The sequence below is a fragment of the Equus quagga genome, chromosome 11 (assembly GCF_021613505.1).
Source record: "Equus quagga isolate Etosha38 chromosome 11, UCLA_HA_Equagga_1.0, whole genome shotgun sequence".
In the NCBI taxonomy this organism is placed as follows: Eukaryota; Metazoa; Chordata; class Mammalia; order Perissodactyla; family Equidae; genus Equus; species Equus quagga.
Window position 1 is genome coordinate 58,941,238 of NC_060277.1, and position 22,025 is coordinate 58,963,262.

Consider the following 22,025-nt stretch of genomic DNA (forward strand, 5'->3'; position numbering starts at 1 on the left):
CTAAAAAAAGCTAACCATCATTTGACCCTTCAGCAAGTCATAATCTTTTGCTGCAGGCAGGTCTTGTAAAAAACGCAGTATCTGCAAAGCACAATAAAGTGAAGCACAATAGGGGCCGGCCCCGGGGCCGAGCGGTTAGGTCTGCGCACTCTGCTTTGGCAGCCCAGGGTTTCGCAGATTCAGATCCCGGGCACACACATGGCACTGTTCATCAGGCCACATTGAGGTGGCGTCCCACATGCCACAACTAGAAGGACCCACAACTAAAATATACAGCTAAGTACTATGGACTGGGGGGATTTGTGGAGAGAAAGCAGGAAAAAATAAATAAATAAGACTGGTAACAGTTAGCTCAAGTGCCAATCTTAAAAAAAAAACGTGAAGCACAATAAAACAAGGTATGCCTGTACAGTCAGCCCTCCATATCCATGGATGAATCTGCATCTGCAGGTTCAACGAACTGAGGATCGAAAGGCCTACAATGCTGGTGTCTATCCTGAACATGTACAGGCTTCTTTTTTCCTTATCATTATTCCCTAAACAAGAGTATAACAACTTTTTAAACAGCATTTACACTGTTTAAGATATTATAAGTAATCTAGAGATGACTTAAAGTATACAGGAGGATGTGCATAGGTTATACGCAAATACTATACCATTTTATATAAGGGGCTTGACCATCTGAGGATTTTGGTATCCACAGGGGTGCTTGACCAATCCCCTGTAAACACCAACAGATGACTGTATATGTGGGCAATAAAAGAAGGAAGAAAGTAATATGGAGCAGAAATAAGGGGAATAGAAAAAAATAGTGAAAATGGATGAAACCAAAGGTAGTTCTTCAAAAGAAGAATCTATTAAATTGATAAACCTCTAGGTACATTAACAAAGAAAAAGAGGGGGAGAAAACTCACTTATCAACATGAGACATGCCATCACAACAGATCTCAAAGACACTGCAATGATAAGGGAATATATGACAATTTATGTCAATAAATTTAATATCTTGAACAACAAAATTTACCGAAAATGACTCAAGAAAAAATAAAGAATCTGAATTATAACTATTAAAGAAAGTGAGGGAGCCTGCCCGTGGCCAAGCAGTTAAGTTTGTGCACTCCGCTTCAGCAGCTCAGGGTTTCACTGGTTTGGATTCTGGGCGCGGACATGGCAACACTCATTAGGCTATGCTGAGGCAGCGTCCCACATGCCACAACTAGAAGGACCCACAACTAAAATATACAACTATGTACTGGGGGGATTTGGGAAGAAAAGGCAGAAAAAAAAAAAGGAAGATTGGCAACAGTTGTTAGCTCAGGTGCCAATCTTAAAAAGAGAAAAAAAAGGGGGGGCCAGCCCAGTGGTGCAGCGGTTAAGTTTGCACATTCCGCTTCTCGGCGGCCCCAGGTTCACCAGTTTGGATCCCAGGTGCGGACATGGCACCGCTTGGCAAAAGCCATGCTGTGGCAGGCATCCCATATATAAAGTAGAGGAAGATGGACATGGATGTTAGCTCAGGGCCAGTCTTCCTCAGCAAAAAGAGAAGGATTGGCAGCAGTTAGCTCAGGGCTAATCTTCCTAAAAAAAAAAAAACTGAGTTCATAATTTAAATTCTTCCCACAAAGAAAATTCTAGACCCAGATGCTCCACTGATAAATTCTATCAAACACCTAAGGAAGAAAACATATCAATCCTACACAAACTCTTTAAGAAAATACAGAAGGAGGGAACATTTCCCAAGCTAACAATATTCTTAATGGTGAAAGACCAAATGCTTTCCTCTTATGATCAGAAACAAGGGAAAAATGTCCACTCCCACCCATTCTATTCAATACTGTACTCGTGATTCTAGCCAGTACAATAAGGAAGAAGGAGAAAAGCCATCCAGTTTGGAAAGGCAGAAATAAAACTGTCTTTATTCTCAGATTATACAATCAACTACACAAAAAATCCTGTGGAACCCATAAAAAAGCAACTAGTAGTAATAAGTAAGGTTGTAGGATACAAGATCAATATCCATAGTAGCAATGAACAACTGAAAACTGAAATTCAAAAAGCAATACTATTTCAATAGCATCAAAAGTAAGAAATAGGTGCTGGCCCCGTGGCCGAGTGGTTAAGTTTGCGCGCTCCACTGCAGGCGGACCAGTGTTTTGTTGGTTCGAATCCTGGGCGTGGACATGGCGCTGCTCATCAAGCCACGCTGAGGCAGCGTCCCACATGCCACAACTAGAAGGACTACAACGAAGAACATACAACTATACCGGGGGGCTTTGGGGAGAAAAAGGAAAAAATAAGATCTTTAAAAAAAAAAAAAAGTAGGAAATATTTAGGAACAAATATAACAAAAGATGTACATGACCTGTACACCAAAAACTATAAAACGTTACTGAGAAAAATTAATGAGGACCTAAATAAACAGAGAGACAGACCAGGTTCATGGATGGGAAGATTCAAAGTTGTTAAGATCTCAAATTCTCTCCCAAATTAATCTCTAAATTCAAGACAATCCCAATCAAAATCCCAGCAAACTTTTTTGTAGAAACTGACAAGCTGACCCTAAAACATATGTATATAGAAATACTAAGGATCTAGAGTATTCAAACAACAAGTCAGGAAGGAATCACACTACTTAATTTCAACTTATTTCAAAGCTATAATAATCAAGACATTGTGAAGTGCTTTATATTTTAAATGATTAAACGTTTGTTTACAAAGAAAGTCACACAGATGTGAGGTAAAGACAGACAAAACATATCAATGGAACATTAGAGAGAGAACAGAAATACATTAGCAGATATGGTCAATTGATTTTCAGTGAAAGTACCAAAGTACCAAATTAAGGGGGAAAAGAATAACCTTTTCAACAAATGGTTTCTAGAACAATTGAATAGCCACACGCAAAACAATGATCTCAACCCTTACCTCATATCATAAACAAAATTTAATTCAAAATAGGTCATAGACTTAAATGTAAAACCTAAAATTATAAAACATATAGGAAAAAAACATAGGAGAAAATCTTAGTGATCTTGAGTTTGGCAAAAGCTTCTTAAATACGAACAAAAAGGAAGAAATGTAAAAGACAAAAATTAATAAACTAGACTTGATAAAAATTAAAAACATATGCTCTCCAAAGGATACTGTTAAGAAAATAAGGCAATACTTTTTTATATAATCTAGATAAAACAAACACATAGATACACGTTTTCTAAATAATTGTATTTGTAATAACCAAAAACTGGAATAGGTGACTAGATAAACAAATTGTGGTATATATACACCCAGCAATAAAAAGAAATTAACTACTGATACGTACCAGAATGTAGATAAATCTTAAAAATATTATGGGAAGCAAAAGAAGTCATAGATAAAAGAGTTCATTTGAAACTCAAGATAAATCTATTATGACAGAAAGCAGATCACTGGTTTCTTGGGAGCTCAAGTTTGTGGGAAGTGGAGGAGAAGAATTGACCTGGATGGAGTACAAAGGAACTTTCTGGGGTGACAGAAATGCTCTATATCTTCATTTTGGTGGGGTTTTATGCGTATATGAATCTGTCAGAATGTACACACATAATAAAATTTTATTATATAAACTAAACCTCAAAGATGATTTAAAAAAAGCAGCAGCAACAATAATCTAGGAAATTAGTAATCAGATGAACGGCACTGAGGCAGGGAGGATATGCAACCAAAATTCAACACCCAAGTATGATAAAAATTCTCAATCTAGCAACAGAAACTTCTTCAACTGAAAAAGGGCATCTACAAAAACATGCAACTAGTATTATACTTAATGGCAAAAGATTAAATGTTTCCCTAAACAGGAACAAGGTAAGGATGTCCTTTCTCACTCAGTAATCACAACCACATTTCAAAGGAGTCCTTAGTAGTATCCAGGAGTACTCAACTATATTTTGCTGGTAAATTTGCTTTCTTTTTCTCTGAGATAACCACTTCATCCCTTTCCTCCATTTTTTCTTCAATTTTTTTTTTTTTTTTTTGAGGAAGATTAGCCCTGAGCTAACTGCTGCCAATCCTCCTCTTTTTGCTGAGGAAGACTGGCCCTGAGCTAACATCCATGCCCATCTTCCTCTACTTTATAGGTGGGACGCCTACTACAGCATGGCTTTTGCCAAGCGAGGCCATGTCCACACCTGGGATCCGAACCGGTGAACCCCGGGCCACCAAGAAGCAGAACATGAGAACTTAACCACTGAGCCACCGGGCCTGCCCCTTTTCTTCAAATTTCTTAAACCCCTGTCCCTCTCTGAGCTGATAACTTAACCTTATATTTTATTTTTTGTAAGGTGAATCAATCATACAAACTCATCTTCCTGCCATCAAATCTCTCAAGAAGGTAGAGGCCCTATCCTGGCCATCACTCAAGAGAGACCAAGTTACCTGGCCATTTCAATACTCAGCCAGAACTTGGAGCATAAACAGTGGTCTGAACCTAGAAACTCTCTGCAACTGATACTTTTCTATCAACAACTACTACAATCAAAAGCAGAGACAAGGTCACCCCCGAAGTCTAGCATAAAGCCATAGTAAGAAGAGAGAATTAATCCCCAAGCTTTGGTTCACCACCTTGGAGAATGGTTCTTCCCATTAAAAACATATATAATAGGGGCTGGCCCCATGGCCTAGTAAGTAAGTTCAGCATGCTGTGCTTTGGCAGCCTGGGTTCACAGGTTCAGATCCCAGGCGCAAACCCACTCCACTCATCAGCCATGCTGTGGGGGCGACCCACATATAAAGTAGAGGAAGACTGCCACAGATTTTAGCTCAGGGCTAATCTTCCTCAAGCAAAAAAAATATATATAGTTACACACATATATATAAAATTAAAATATATATATATATATATATATATATATAAAACAATTACATTTGGCTTCTGACCAACAAATATATTAAATAGGAAAAGTAAAGAAAAACACAAAATACTACACATGCAATTTGCATGGCATTTGTTCCTTACCTGCTGGTGACGGGTGCTTGGAAAGGTGTACTGAACAGAGTGAGGAGGATAACGACTTTGTTCTGTGCTGAATGCTCCTTGGTTGGGAGGATAACCTGAACTTGACATTATCAGTAAAGAAGTCCTCACCAGGCTGTGAGATCAAGTCCAACAAACAATCATGTTTCTAGGAAACCACCTAAACAGAATAGGAAAAGAGCACTGATAAGAACTGAAGCATCAGGTGTACTTCCAATAAATTATAACTATAGCTACACAAATAAAACCACAATTACCAGTAAAAGCTTTCTCTCCTGTATTCTAAGAAGTTACTGAGGTTTGAAAAACATTAATGGGTCTTTTCCTTTAACTTAAAAAAGGCTCTTGAATATATCACAAATAATATCACTAGCTATATAACGTAAAAACATGTATATAAAATTTCAGCATGGTACCTGGCACATAGCAACTGCTCAATAAATGTCTGAGAAACAAATACTATATTTTACAAAAATAAAATCTGTGGTTGTAAATTTTTGGGCGGTGAAAAAATCAGTTGTTAAAAGGATTCATGAGTATTTATAAGGTAAGGATTTGTGTGGAGGAAATATTGTCTTTATTAAATGATTCTGCCCCAAAATGATAGCCTAGGAAGGCAATGGGGATGGGAAAGCTCTCAAGGAAGAAAAAAGTGAGCTATCACTTCAAGGAAAACAAGTGTCAGTATCTGTGAAAATCAGAATTTGGGGAAAACTTGTATCTGCCATGAGGAGCTTAACAGCTTCCCTACATTTAAACGCATTTCCAGCGAGATTGGTGATGATGACAGGTGAGTTTTTGATATTACATAATGAAATGTGCCAATATTTGAAATATCTGCATAACTCAATGAATTAATATTTTCCAAATGACCAATACAGAATATGACAAATACCCATATCCTCTACCATAGCAATTCCACTTCTAGGAATTCATTTGGTTGTTCAATACAGAGATACTCAAAGATGAATGCCTGAGAATGTTTCTTAGGGAAGTGTCCTAAATATCCAGTACATGAGCTAAGAAAATTGTTATTAAAAAAGTTTAGCTAATGGGAAATTTTATGTACAGTATGCCACAGAAAGTCCATATAAATGAGAACATTTTATTTTATACAAGTGTGATTTGTGCATACCACTATTATCTCATTTTTCATGTGTGTCATATCATCACAAGATTTTAAGAACAAAGGCAGAAATGTCGTATTTCCAACAAATATTTATTGAGAAGTACACCACTATGTACCAATACTGTTCTAAACATTGGCATAAAATGGTGACCAAGATATGCCATCTTATTGGGAGGTGACATAGACAATAAACAAATAATCAGGAAACAGTATGACAAAGTGCTATAAATAAAACAGGATGGGAGAAGAGGGGGAAGGGAGACAGTTCTGATGGGATGATCGTAAGAAAGCCAATCTTAGCTGGGATGACCATACACCCTGATTTCCTGAAACAGACCAATTTACAGTTATTGTCCCAGTGTAATTATTAATTACGGTCGATTTCCTTCTCAGGACTGTCCCAGTTTGGGTAATAAATTTTATTCTAAGATGACTTTTGTGCCAAAGCTTGAAAGATGAGAAAGAAGAGCTAGGCAGCCTTGAAGAGACAAGAACACTCCATAGAGAGAAACTACAGAAGCCCTAAAGCAAAGCAAGGAGGCTTAAAGAGAGTGAGGGAGAAAGTGGAAGAAGGCAAGGCCTGAGAACGGGCAAGAGGAGATCATGGGGGGTTTTGCTCGTGTATGTCTGGAAAATGAAAAGCTCTCTGTGCATTCTGAACATTAATCCCTTTTCCACCTTTATGTGACATTTTCTTCCAGAATTCATAACTTGTTTAATCTTTACTTTCTCTACTCTAAATTAAAAAAATATTCTTCTACATTCTCCTCTTAACTTCTTAGTTTTATTTATTTTCCACATTTAGCTCCTTAATCACCTAAAATTTTTTTCTAAAACATGGTAAACTAGGGGTCTAGTTTTATTTTCTTTACTAATAGTTAATTATCCCAACAAAACCCTTATTGTACATGTCTTCCTCCCAACAGTGATCGGAAATGCCATCCTCATTACAACCCAGAAATTTCAGTATATGCCCTAGAAAAACTCACATACTTACATACAAAAGGATATTTATTGCAGCAATGCAAGAGACAAATTTGAAGACAACCTAAATTCCATAATGTGGTATTTTCATATGATACAATATCATACAGCAGTTGTAATGAATAAACTCCAGCTATATGTTTCAAAACATATAAACCTCAAAAAAAGTAAAGTTGAGTGAGAGCAATTTACAAAATAATGCTAACATATGGTAGAAATACAGAAAATAACACTACGTATTATTTATATATACACATAATAAAAGCATAAACAGGCGCCGGCCCAGTGGCACAGCAGTTACGTTTGCACGTACAGCTTCTCAGCAGCCCGGGGTTGGCCGGTTCGGATCCTGGGTGCGGACACAGCACCGCTTGGCAAAAGCCATGCTATGGTAGGCATCCCACGTATAAAGCAGAGGAAGATGGGCATGGATGTTAGCTCAGGGCCAGTCTTCCTCAGCAAAAAGAGGAGGATTGGCAGCAGTTAGCTCAGGGCTAATCTTCCTCAAAAAAAAAAACAAACAAACAAATAAAAGCATAAACATACATAAGATATACGTCTACTTTAGGATAATATGTAGTTACATCTAAGGAAGGAAGGAAAATGATCTAGGGGAGGGGTACAATCTTTAATACTTTATTTCTTAAAAGAAAAACTGAAGCAAGTATGATATAATCCTAAGTTTTCTGAAACACAGATGGTAGGTACATGGACATTTGTTATACTACTATCTGCACGTTTCTATGGGCCTGAAATAGTTCATAAAGAAAAACTTATATAATGTTATAAACCAACGTTAGCTCAATTTTTTAAAATATTTAAAAAAAAAAAAAGAGAGAGAGAGGGAGGCTAGCCCAGTGTGTAGTGGTCAAGTCCGTACACTCCGCTTTGGCGGCCCAGAGTTCACGGGTTCAGATCCCAGGCACAGCCCTACACATCGCTTGTCAGGCCACGCTGTGGCAGCATCCCACGTGCAAAGTAGAGGAGAAGTGGCACAGATGTCAGCTCAGGGACAATCTTCCTCGAGCAAAAAGGGGAAGATTGGCAACAAATGTTAGCTCAGGGTAAATCTTCCTCAGCAAAAAACAACAAAAGAAAAAGAAAAGTCACCTTTATTATAAAGTATATCTCCACATATCCAGGATTCTAGACTCACTAATTTGATTGTTTGTCTTTTCCTAGGGGGATGCCACACTTTTTAAGTTATTACAAACATTATGAGACTTTTATATCTAGTAGGGCAAGCTTCCCCTCACTGTGCTTAGTTGCTGCTACTTTGAAAGGCTTCAGAGCTATTCCAGCAGGTTTTCTCTTTCACATAAATTTCAGAGCCAGCTTGTTAGGCTCCATAAAAAACTCTGGATGAGAACATACAAATGAACTCACAGACTGACTAAAGGGAGAACAACAGATACCTTTATACTATTGAGTATTCTCATCCTAAAACATGATTATATATGATTATATTTTAGGATGGGAAATAAAATGTGTGTATAATTAAGATGAGAATATTTTATGTATATACAATGGGGAATATTATATATATGATGGAAAAAATATGTGTAGAACATATATAATTCCTATCTTAATTACATATAAAAATATGTAAAATTCCCATAAGATTATATATATACACACACACACATCTGTACATATATTTTAGGATAGGAATTACTTATATACATAATTAAGATAAAAATTATAGTACAATAAGCCCCCTGTGTCCACAGGTTCTGCAGCCACAGATTCAACCAACCACAGATGGAAAGGCCTATGATGGCTGCATCTGTACTGAACATGTAGACACTTTTTTTTCTTGTCATTATTCCCTAAACAATACAGTATAGCAACTATTTACATAGCGTTTACATTGTATTAGGTATTGTAAGTAATCTAGAGATGATTTAAAGTATACAGGACTATGTGCACAGGCTACGTGTATACAAATACTATGCCATTTTACAAAGGGACTTGAGCATCGGGGGATTTTGGTATTCACCTGGGGTCCTGGAACCAAGCCTCACCCCAACACCGAGGGACAACTGTGTGTTTGTGTGTGTACAATCCCCAAACATTTAAGATTTTATGTCTTAGTAAAGTTTTAGTTGTCTTTGTTTCTATCATTTTAAGGGATTTGGGAAGACAGAAAATTCAAAAAAGTTCAGTGTGCCAACTTGATCCAATTTCCCCATTTTAATCAACAAACTCTTTATCCAGCTAGGCTTAGAAAATAAAGTTTTCTAGAGAATTATCATTCAATTTCACCTTAAAATGAAACAGAGAAAAAACTTTTAAAATTTTATGTGGTACTATGTAACACAGAAATATTTTAAATAAACATACATACCATCCTTACTACTCATTTCACTTTTCCTTTTGTAGGTCAAGGGAAGAGTCAGAAGACAGAACCAGCTGTCTCCCCAGACTGTTTCCTGCCTGCTCCCTCCCAAGGCCCACGTCATGCAAGTCAGAAAATCTAAGAATTGAGAGGTTTTGAGATTACCCAACTAACAGTGATTTTACAGATCTGGACTCTGAAGCACAGAGATATCCAATAACTTCTCCAACATCACAAAACTGTCAGTGGCAAAAAGGAGAGAAGCTAGTGTTTTTTGTGATGCTTTGATGCTTTCTCGGCAAGCAGTGAACTAATACTCTGAGAAGCTGAGATGCACAGTAGGACCACACATTAAAAACACGTGGGCAGCCTCCTATACACCTATACTTGCTCCAGGCAGAAGGCGAAAAGCTAACATGTGGGAGTTTTGTTGGTGGTGGTGTTTGTTTTGTTTTGTTTTGGGAGACAGGTATTGTTGGTACCATTTAAGAGTTTTAAAAAGTATCATAGACTACAAACAGAAAAGTCTCCTTCTCACCCTTGTCCTCCAGCTGCTACCCAGTTCTCCTCCCAGAAGGCAACAGAAGTTACTAGTTTCTATAGTATCCTTTAGAAATAACCTGCACACACACCCACACACACACACTTTACCCCCTACATAAATAGTAGCATAGTAGATACATACTGTTCTATATCTTGTTTTTATTATGTAACAATATATCTTGACAATCATTCTCATGAGTCCATAAAGAGCTTCTTCATTCTTTCTACTGCTGTATTTTACTATGTGAATGTTTACAAATATTTCATAAAAGTTTTCGAACTCTGATCTGTACCCCTAACAAATGCTTACATGATCTATCTCTGAGCTCTCTTCTCAACTCAGACATCCTAAGTAAATAAAGCTATAAATGGAATGGAGAAGCAAAAGGAAAGAGCTTAGCTCAAGGTCATCCAAATTTTTTTCTAACAGTGGCCTACATGATGAGAAAGCCATGTAGTACGGTGTTGTGGTTTCCTTTTTTTTTTTTTTAATTTTCAGCAATGGTGAGTCCTGAGTTCAACACTTGCATTCAATGTCACTCAAATATGAGTCAAGTGATTTGTCCATGTTTCCCTTTTGTCAGTAATCTTTCATCATGTCCTAGTTTTGTCATGTGATTTCAGTGAAGTTTAACTTGAATATCTCAAAAATAAAATAAAGTCAGGTACTATGAGCCCAACACAGGTGGCAATAAAACATCGGGAAAATCAGAGATTAGCCCGTACTAGCATCCAAATTTAAGGGTCAAAGAAGCCTACATCTGGTCACAAGAACTGCAGCTTGGAGACCAACACGACCTCCTTCCTCAAAATCCAGCCATGAGACATATGGCAACAGTGAACTTTTTGTTTTTTAACCAGCACTCTTTCCTCAAACATCTTACATGAAAGCCAAATGCATAAAATAGACAAAGGAGAAACATTCTGATTCAGTGAGAGTGGGGAACCTAGAATCTATCTTTTCAGTCTCCTCTCCCCTAGTCCTGCCTTCCACCCTCACTCCAGTCCTGACTCACCAAGACACTGCCACAGAAACACTTTACAGTCTGAAAACAACTGAAATAAAAGAATCCGGTTTGAAGTTAAGGCTGAAGGGGAAGAGAATACCTTCAATTTCAAATTTTAAGTTCAGTCCTTAGTACCCAAACTCAGTAACTCAGGTTTAGTTACATGCTTGACTCACGAAATATAAAAATTCTGCAAAAGGTTTAAGAAACCTACCCAAGGTTTTATGTGCAATTCACTTATATCATAAACATATGTAATCATATTTTAGGATGGGAATATTATATGTACTAAAACTAGACATCACCGTTCTAATTAACAAGGGCACATTTTATCTGCATTTTACAGATAAACCCAGAGCAAGCCTCCCATATTTTGCAAACAAGCAATAAAACACAGTAAAATGAAATTGGTCTACTTAAATTCTTTTTTGAATCTTCCCATATTGAAGTAATAAACATACATACAAATTTACTCAACAGGAAACTTATCTTGCAATAACAAAATTTCAAATACAATCATCAGAAAAAAAAAATCCAATCCCCTCTCACCAAGATCTCCTGGCTTTTGGCCTACAAGCTCCGCATAACCAAAATGTACTTGGACAGGTTTTCAAGGTAGCCTAAGCTACCTTGGAACAAAAGCTAAAAATATACTTTACTGTGGCGCATATATAGTATATAAAAATATACTATACTGCAGATGCCTCCTCAAATGACCAAGAATGAATCCACCAAGGGTCACAACAGAGGAGAAGCCCACACTTTACCAAAGCAGAAGAAGGACCCTACAAAATACACAATTCAAGGGCCAGCGCGGTAGCACAGTGGTTAAGTTCACACGTTCTGCTTTGGCAGCCCGGGGTTCGCCAGGTCATATCCCGGTGCAGGCATGGCACCACTTGGCACGCCATGCTGTGGTAGGCGTCCCACATATAAAGTAGAGGAAGATGGGCATGGATGTTAGCTCAGGGCCAGTCTTCCTCAGCAAAAAGAGGAGGACTGGCAGATGTTAGCTCAGGGCTAATCTTCCTCAAAAAAAAAAAAAAAAGTATGGGATAGATAACGGAATGGCCTCCATGACACGGCAGATGCCAAAATGTTGGTTACTAACTGAGGCAAATCGGGTCACACTAATTCTCATAAAGCAGCCCAACTCTAGTCCAATTCCAAAAGTACTTTAGGCAAGGAGAGGCTAAGAAGGACCAGGCCCCTGGGGTATCCCAACCACCTAAGACTCTCCAGACTGGTGATGATTTAAAGAAAGAGGATCTCCTGAGTCTACCTCAGAGTCCAGCCTCCCCGAGAGGAGAGAGAGAGAGAAACCAGAAATCATCAAAGTGAATTCTGTAATTTGTAAGAGATCAGAATGGTGCTAAATTGCAATAAAACATCTCCTGTTCTTCCCTTTAAAAAAAAAAAAAAGGAGGGGCCGGTCCAGCGATGCAGTGGGTAAGTTCATGCCTTCTGCTTCAGCAACCCAGGTTTGCCAGTTCGGATCCCCAATGCAGACCTGCACAGCACTCATCAAGCCACGCTGTGGCAGCATCCCACATACAAAATAGAGGAAGACTGGTACAGATGTTTTGCTCAGGGCCAATCTTCCTCATCAAAAAAAAAAAAAAAAAAAAAGCAGCTACTCTGGGGGAATGCCATTAACAAGGTATTAAATGTGTAAAACACCTTTTTTGACATTATGACATCTCACTTAGAAAACATGAATGGGAGCTGAAGAAAAAGGCCTTTTAGGTTAAACTATCCCATCCTCAATAAAGTATGATATTGAAGGAAAGACATCAATAAGGGCATAATTATTTGATTAAGAATATAGGCATTCAATAAACAATTCTTGATGAAAAAAACAAAAAAATTATGCTGCTTTATGCCTACATAAAGTGAGACAGGAGAAGTTTCCCAAGACAGCAGTAGCACACAGTGCAACTGAGAGCTCTGTGGTGTAGCTGCACTGTATTGAACTAATTCTCTGGATTGAGCAATAGTTACTCCTTCAACTATAAGAATGAATATATTTCAAAGCCAAAATGGACAACTGTTGGCCAATTCTCTCCTCCACTAACACAAAAAAGAACAGCACTGACATCAGAATAATTTTAACTTTAGATGCTTGGCCAGAATTAACAGACATGACAATACCTAAGGAGAATAATAAAAAGTTTGCATTTATTGAGCCTTTGTCATATACTAGGAGCTTGGCGGACATGAGCTCACCTAAAACACTCACTCCAGTTGTCTATTAAAAAAAAAAAAAACACTCATTCCATTATTATCCCTAATTAAAGCTTTATTTAGAGACACTAAGTAACTTCCCCAAGGTAATTTTTTTAACTGAGACACAGATATCTTAAGGATCATGTTCTGCTGCCTTGCCTTTGACCCACTAACAGAGACTGCTAAAGGGTATGAAGCCAAAATAAAACAAGGCTAATGAACAGACTCCATTTCTAAGGGCTACACCAAAATAAAGAAGGAAAAAAGCAAATGACTGAAAATTTATTGAATGCTAAATAAAAAATAAACAAAAAATAAACAAAACCACCAGACACCTGTGAGAGCCACAACCACCTCTGTTTTGTTCACAGGGCCTCCTGAGCACCCAACAGTGCTTAGCTCTCAATAACACCCATTCCAAGAGCAGGGCCTCTTCTTCCTTCCAGCCCCTCCACCTCACCCAAAAAGGCTCCCATGCTTCTCCATCTCAACTACCTTCATCCTCATCCCTAGTAGCAAGAAACTCCTAACTTGACTTCCCTCTTCAATACTTTCTCCATTCAAAAAGCCAAATGTTCTTTTTAAAGCATCAATCAGACCATGTCAATCTTCTGCTTAAGACTCCCCAGGGGCTACCATGCACTTCAAATAAAATCCCAGCTACTTACTATGACCCAAAAGGTTCAACCTGATCTGGCCTGCTTCCCCTCCCAATAGCTCAGGAGGCCCCAGCAACAGGAGCTTCCTTCCAGTTCCATCAGCCTGCGCCAAGCCCTTCCTTGCCTCAGGCCTTTGTCCTCCTTTACTCTCTGCCTGGAATGCTCTTCCTGGCTCACTCACGTGGCTGACTCCTCCTCAAACTGAGGGTCTCAGTTCAAATGTCATCTTTTCAGAAAGGTCTTTCCCAACAACCCTATGAAGTAGGTTCCTACCAGTTACTCTAGATCACATCACTCTGTTTGGTTCCTTTATAGATTAATCACAATCTGAAATGGATTAGTTGTTTTCCTTGATTATACTCTGTCTTCTCTTATTAGAATATAAACTCCCTGTTTGATTCCCTAAGGCACATGTTAAACAAAAGAAATAAGAAATGTGCAGAACTTATTTGAAGAAAACCTACCGAAGAACCTAAGAGTCTCTTTGAATAAAAGGACAGGAAGTACATAAAGGTGTCAATTTTCCCAAAATTAACCCATAAATTCAATATTCCCAATCAATATTCAGTATTCCCCATAAGAATCTGAGCAAGGTTTCTTTTTCAACTTCATAGAATGATTCTAAAGTTCACCTGGAAGAATACATAGACCACAATTGCCAAAGTCTGAAAACAACAAGGTAACTGAACAGGTGACTAACCCTACCAGTAGAGAAATTATAAAACAAGAGTAATTTAAAGCATATTACAACAAGATATCAAAAGAATATAATAAACACATTAGAAACAGCTCCAAATACATTTAGTAAATGATAAAAGTTGCAAATCTAATCAGCAAAGCAAAGGACGGCTTTGCCACACAACTGGCAAACTATTTGGGGGAAAAACATGCACATGTATATCCCCCAAAATATATCTCTATCTCACTTCCTATACCAAAATAAATTCCAGATGGATCAAAAAAATTAGAAGTTAAAAGAAAAGAAAAGGAAAAGAAAGAAAATAAAAAAGAAACCATAAACATGTATTAAATTAAAATCTGGGACTTCTTTGTTTTAAAAATACAAAAAGCTATACAATCAAAAGTCTTTCTCTTCCTCATGTGCCTCAGTCACTCAGTTCTTCCTACAACAACCAACGTTACCAGTTTCTTGGGTTTCATTTCAGAAATATCCTGATATACAAACAAATATGTATACATTATCTTCCCTTCTTTAAAACAAGCAGCAGCATACTGTACGTAATATTCCTCACTTTTCTTTTTCAGTTTAATAGATGGGTGAATATTTTAAATTTTAGAGTAAGGAAGGTCTAAGTAGAGCATGAAACTCAGAAGCCATGTATAGACTAATAATGAAGACAGCTAACATTTATTATTTACTTACTATGTGCCAGCCACTATGGTAATCGGTTATTTACATTATCTCCATTCTACAAACAAGGAAATTAAGTCTTAGGGAGGTTAAGTAACGTGCCCAAGGTCATACAGCCAGCAACGTAGGTTGGATATATTCGACAACATAATACTACAAAAGAATGGCAGGGAGGATGGGAGGTGGGGTGAGGGGTTCGCATACACATGGAAAAAGTGAATACCTTACTATGTAAAGAGCTCTTCAGATCAATCTGAAAAAGACCAATAACCCCATCAAAAATAACCAAAGAACAGGGGCCAGCTCGGTGGCACAGCGGTTAAGTTCGCACACTCTGCTTCAGCAGCCTGGGGTTTGCCGGTTCAGATCCTGGGCATGGACCTAGGCACTGCATATCAAGCCATGCTGAGGCAGGCATCCGACATAGAAAATAGAGGAAGATTGCCACAGATGTCAGCTCAGGACCACTCTTCCTCAGCAAAAAGAGGAGGACTGGCAGCAGGGCTAAACTTCCTCAAAAAAAAAAAAAGAAAAGAAAAGAAAAGAAATAACCAAAGAAATGAAAGCAGAAAATTTATAAAAGAAATAAATTCCCTCATTAAAAAATTTTCAACCTCAACAGTGACTGAAAAAGGCCAATTAGAATGACTTCTTTTTCACTTCTTAAATTGTCAAAATGTTTTAATTTGTAATATCCAGAGCTGGCCAAGGTTTGGGGCATAACCACACACTTGTGTCAATATCTATCCAAATCTACCCTATTCGTATAACAGCACCCACTTCAGGAATCTACCCTACAAGGCTGCTTGCACAAGTATACAAAATAAGCACACAGATAATTCATTACGGCTTTGTTTTTCTGTCAAAACAAAACACTAGTGGTCACAAATTTATTAAACAAATTATGGCCTTTTCATATGTGGAATACTCAGTAGCTCTAAATATACCAACATGGAACAGTAACATACAAAAGAACAGTATCTTATGATCCCATAATACAGAAAATTACACTACAGAAAAAAATCTGAAAGAATATGCAACAAACAGCAGACTTCATCTAAGAAGCAGTACTTCTAATGTCTTTATATACTTCTGTATCATACTTCTGTAAAATAATGTATTACTTATAATAAATGAAAGACAACTAAAGATTTTTAAATAACATATCCTCCTTCATTCATTAAAATGCTTTTGTGTGAATAGAGAGTACCTTCTCCTTCCATTCCTCCCCTCCTTTCAGCTCTGCTCAGTTCCCTCCTCCTTTCCCTCCACACCTCTTCCCTCCCCTACATACACATACACACACATACAAAGTTAAGGGACTATATACTCCCTACAGTGGATATATATGCACTGTGTATATTTTAGGCTGTAACTCCTAGAAAGCACAAGTTCTGGTTTCATTCCAAATACCTGAAAGTCATTGCAATTCAAAACTGAATTAAAAGAACTTATTCAAAATTAATACAAAGTTAAACATCTTTGAACAGGAGTTCAAAGACATGATGATTACTACTTAAAACAAATATTTCAAAACCATACAAATCTATATGCTATTGCCAAGGGCAATGAACTGCCTAAAGCAGATTACTATGACCCTGAACTGTGAATGACAACAAAAATGTCAAGAAAGGAGTCTGTCAGTTAAATAAATGTATAAGGGGAAAGGCAATCTGTAACCATAAAGGTTATCCTCATAACAAAGCTAAGAGTCAGATTTTCACAGAAAAATGTAATCTTAATTTATTCTGGTTTGATTATCAGTTTATTCATGTACAACAAAGAAAAAAAGAACAATAGCCTAAGTTTTATTCCTCAAGCAGACACTGTGAGAGGGGAAAAAAGTAAAAATAATTTGATAATGTTTACTTTTCCTTTGCTCTTGACTAATCTACTTAAAGATTTAATTTTTTTAAAGATTTTTTTATTTTTCCTTTTTCTCCCCAAAGCCCCCCAGTACATAGTTGTGTATTTTTAGTTGCGGGTCCTTCTAGTTGTGGTATGTGGGATGCCGCCTCAGCATGGCTTGATGAGCGGTGCCATGTCCGTGCCCTGGATTCGAACCGGCGAAACCCTGGGCCCCCTCAGCGGAGCCTGCGAACTTAACCACTAGGCCACAGGGCCGGCCCCAAAGATTTAATTTTTGATATAAAACTTACCAGTGCTATTCTTTCAAAGGGCTCCCTTAAAGGGATTCTATAATAATCCTACAAACCAACGATTTCATATTCTTCATTCACAATTTTTTCCTAGCACTGAAACTACTCCCAAATTCCCTGCATATATAAATTAATACATTCTTATTCTAATATTACCTGGAAATACAAATAGTTTGAAATGAACCAATCCCACGTTTACTATCTCTTTCTCCCAAAAATCCCAGTAAACTGACAGAAACTTTTTATAAAGAAATGCTTTGATAATTCACTGATTGCAGACATTTTATCTCACTGACAGCGGCGAAATTTTACCTTTTTTTAATTTCGAAAAAGTATTCATCATCCAGTTTCCACAAGTGTGTCAGCTTCTACAACAACCGTATCAAATAGCCCTAGTGGCTAGGCTCTTTTTCACACGCCTTCAACAAATTTCTACTACACACTTCCTAGGGGCGGAGCGTTATTCTGGGAGCGGGGGTAGGGGAAGGATTAAAAAACAAATGAGATACAGACATACACACAATGAGCTTATAGTCTCGTGGGGATTAAATGGACATATACATAAATAACTATGATGTTATAATAGAGGCATAAGTAAAGCATTAAGAATTTCTAGAATGAGAAATATACATATTTGGAGAAGAGAGAACAGGACAGAAACTTCCTGGATGAAGTGATATGTGATCAAACCCTCAAAAAACAGGCAGAATTTAGATGTGGAAGAGTAAGGTAGGGAAATAGGATTCCAGAAAAGAGTATAGTATAAGAAAAAAACAAATCTTCTCAACACAACACAGAACAGGCCTATTAATTACGAGCCCAAATGACATAAAGAAATATGTCATGCTTCAGTATTCACGTAAGGATATCAGTTTAAAAAGAATAATATGTTTTTTCCTTTCAAATAAATTTTATGGCATGAGTACCTATAGCAAACTAATATTCTACATGTGTTTTTCAACATAGCATTAAGAATACAGTTCATGTTCATGCTATTTATCTAAAATTTTATATAACAATTGAAGTCTTTCATACATAAAAAAATTCAAAAGTTTGAGAGTAAGTGAAGCCAACAATAGCTAATCTATAAAACAATTTAACCTATCTGTTTGGGTCTCAGAGGTACCTAATCATTAGCATAATAAAATTTCCATCACTGTAATGCTTAAATCTCATGAAATGTCACTAGGTCCAGATAACTTCAATGACATTTTTGTTTAAGAAGATATTCATCACAGCCAACTAAAAATTAAGCAAACTAGGGGCCGGCCCCGTGGCCGAGTGGTTAAGCTCGCGCACTCTGCTTCGGCGGCCCAGGGTTTGACCAGTTCAAATCCTGGCCGCGGACATGGCACCGCTAGTCAGGCCACGCTGAGGTGGCATCCCATGTGCCACAACTACAAGGACCCACGACTAAAAAAATACAACTATGTACCGGTGGGGCTTTGGGGACAAAAAGGAAAAAATAAAATCTTAAAAAAAAAAATTAAGCAAACTAAATAATTCCCAGTGATCATCATATTACTGATGTAAGTCAATACCAATTTTTTTCAAACTACATTATCATTGCAGGAACTTAAAGTTAAGAAGTACCTTGAATTCAATACCTAAGCTGAATAAGCGATCTCTCATTCCTCATCCACCCCAAATTTTGTTTCAAGTAATTGTCAATCATCTCACTGGATCATCCCATGGATGATATGGTGTGATGGAATTAGAACTACACTGGAGGTCAGAAGATTAGATTCTGCTACTGCCCAACTCCAACAATTCAGGCAGATCACTTCACTTCTCTGACCCTCAGTTTATTCACCAGTAGAACAAGTAGGACTAGATAATCTATATGACTTCACATTCTATATTTCTATAAATTATTGGCATTTTAACCAATTTAGATTTGTTTCTGAGATCACTTTTAAGTAAAAATAACAGCAGCACACATGGAAGAACCAAACTGAAGAACTCAACAGGAACGTTCAGCTGGCTTTCTATGGTCTCGCTTTCAGATGCAAAGAGGACACACACAAAAACAAGCATGTTGTATCTGAAGACTACCCAAGTAAGATTTTGACCACACAAGCTTCTGGGGTGGAAAAAATCGTAAAGAACAGTAAAAATGTTCAAGGAAAACCACCACCACAAGAACACCAAAATAGAAAACAGATGCTTTACATACAGTTATTGCTACATGACAGAAGCTTTTCATAGCTTTTCAATATTCCTAAGAAGTCTTAATAGAAAAAGAAAGTTTTCCTAACCATCTAAATGTCCTGTTTGCATCCTCAAACCTGAAAAGGGCAAAATATTAGGCAACCTATATACTCAGTTATTTGTGCACATAACTGATCTGCTCAACTTTACACCTTTACTGCATTGAGCGATGTGCCCTGAACATAAAAAGCACTTCACACCAGTTGAACAAGTGAATGAACTACACACAAATCGCTAATCAACAAATAAGTCCATATATTATAATTCTGATCAACTGTATTCTAGTAACATCTAATATCTGAAGTAAAAGAACAGTTGGAAGTAACTAAATATGGGAGCTCTCTATCATTCCCAGGCATCACTAAGAATTTGAAATTGCAAGTAAGATCACAAAATACAATTAAAACTGAATAACAAAACAAATGCACAAGAAACTGAGTAACAAATAGCCTGACATTTACCTACATCAATCTGTGGACTATTCAAAGGCCTTTGCTTTCTACTGCAGATAGCTATGGCAAGAAAATCTCACCACTTCACAAATTAAAAAAAAAAAAGCCAAAAAGACCTTGACTAATCTCAATTTGCCCAGCGTTAGAACTTTCGCTCAATTAAATGCAAAGAAACCTAAGTCAATTTTGAGCATTTGTGTTTTAAAAAATTACGTGAGGCCAAATACTTAAGTTTTATTATATGATTAAATCCAACAAGATATCCAGTTAAAAATATATATTCCTCAGAGGCCATGGAGAGAATCACAGCTATATGGATTTGTCACAGCAGATAACAGTGTATTCTGATAAGCTGTAATGTGAATACGTTTTTCTGATTAGAATACAGTGTTTATTCGTTCAACAAACATCTGCAGTGTCAATATCCTACATAGAAAATAAAATCCTACACGATGCCTTAAACGTAAAGTCAGAGAAAGGCTTATCCTGCCCTCAAGAGGAGATAAAACAGGTATATCAATACCTGAATACAAGGTAGAAAGTGTAAACGCCATGAGAAATGTGCAGATAAAGCACTTCAGGAGTGCAGAGGGAGCGGTTACTACCTCACAGAATTATAACCCTTTCGATCTGTTTAAGGCAATTTCATAACTCAACTCTCTTAGGTTCACAACAGCTAATCCTAGGAGAGCAGATGTTTTCCTACTATCACAGAGGAGGGAACTGAAGCACAGAAAGGTTGAGCATGTTCCAAAATGTCACAAAGTTAAAGAAAGAATCAGGACTCTGTATCATATTTTCTCTGGGGGAGTAGTTCAACATATGGCAAAGCTTTCGTAAAAGGAAAGAGTATTTTGGTATTGCAAGTAATCACATCCTTACGTTTGTATGCATGTTATGTGCATATTATTTATATGTAAGTGTGTATTAACCTTGATTTCCACTAACAGGTGTGCTTAAAGCAAGGCAAAGCAACTGTGTACTATAAATATTAAAATAACTAAATAAACTTCCGCTGGATTTTAACAATGAGAAAATAAAGACAATATTTCTTTCTCCAACAACTTGTTATTCCTTCTGTAATTTTTACCCATATCTAAACAAGATTCTAAAATCGGTCTGCTCCTCAGCCCAGGCAAGTTGATTTATCCAATAAATATCTCTATGAAGGGATACATTAAAACATTTTCAAAAAAAAAATATTAAAAATTAAATAATGCCATCAACTCTCCAATTATCCAAGAGACAATCACATGTGACTCACCAGCAGCAGCTACCAATCAAGATATGTTGAACGAATGAATGAATGAATATTTGTAGGCATTTTAAAATGCCGGGCCTGTTGCTCTTTACACAACGTTCCGCCTCCCATCACTGCCTCACCAGAGTGCACACAAGGAACGTAAATTTTAATACAATTAGGATCTAACTAGGGAAGCAAATCTGATGCAGGTGAATATACTAATCCCAAAGATTAGAATTACCCATACCACTACTCTTCAAGGTTAACTCTGTTGAAGTGGCACTGTGGCATGCCACATTGGTAAAAGAAAACTGACACCTCCTGAGCAACATTTTTCATAAATATCACTTATTCCCATCCGCACGACTGTACCTAATCCAGTTAATTCGAAAAATTCCGTCTCCTCTCCATTAAGACTGATTTCTCAATTACAGCTTCTCAAACCCCTCTTCCCCGAAAAAAGAGAATTCATCGACTTCGCTCATTAAAACACCAATAATAACAGAAGGAATCGGGTTCCGATCTTGACCATCTCCGCCAACACTCGCCCTTCGCCATTACACCCCGAAGCGGTCTGGTTAGAAAGGTGAACTAGTTTGCTCTTCACGCACTTGTCCATCGCTGTCACCCTCCCTAACCCCGTCCACACTCCCAAGACGGCCACCAACTCCGCCTCAGACTGAGCCAGGCCCGCCAC

The 22,025-nt window shown here is 37.4% G+C and overlaps 1 protein-coding gene across 14 annotated transcripts in view; it reads right to left on the minus strand.

Annotated features, from left to right (window-relative positions):
• Positions 1-22,025, minus strand: part of NCOR1 (nuclear receptor corepressor 1) — a 154,478-nt gene that overhangs the window by 131,912 nt on the left and 541 nt on the right. For all 14 annotated transcript variants that reach the window (XM_046675479.1, XM_046675478.1, XM_046675481.1 and 11 more), the window contains exon 2: positions 4,988-5,165. In XM_046675479.1, the coding sequence (XP_046531435.1) occupies positions 4,988-5,095 (108 nt within the window). In that variant the 5' untranslated portion in view covers positions 5,096-5,165. The remainder of the gene's footprint in view (positions 1-4,987; positions 5,166-22,025) is intronic.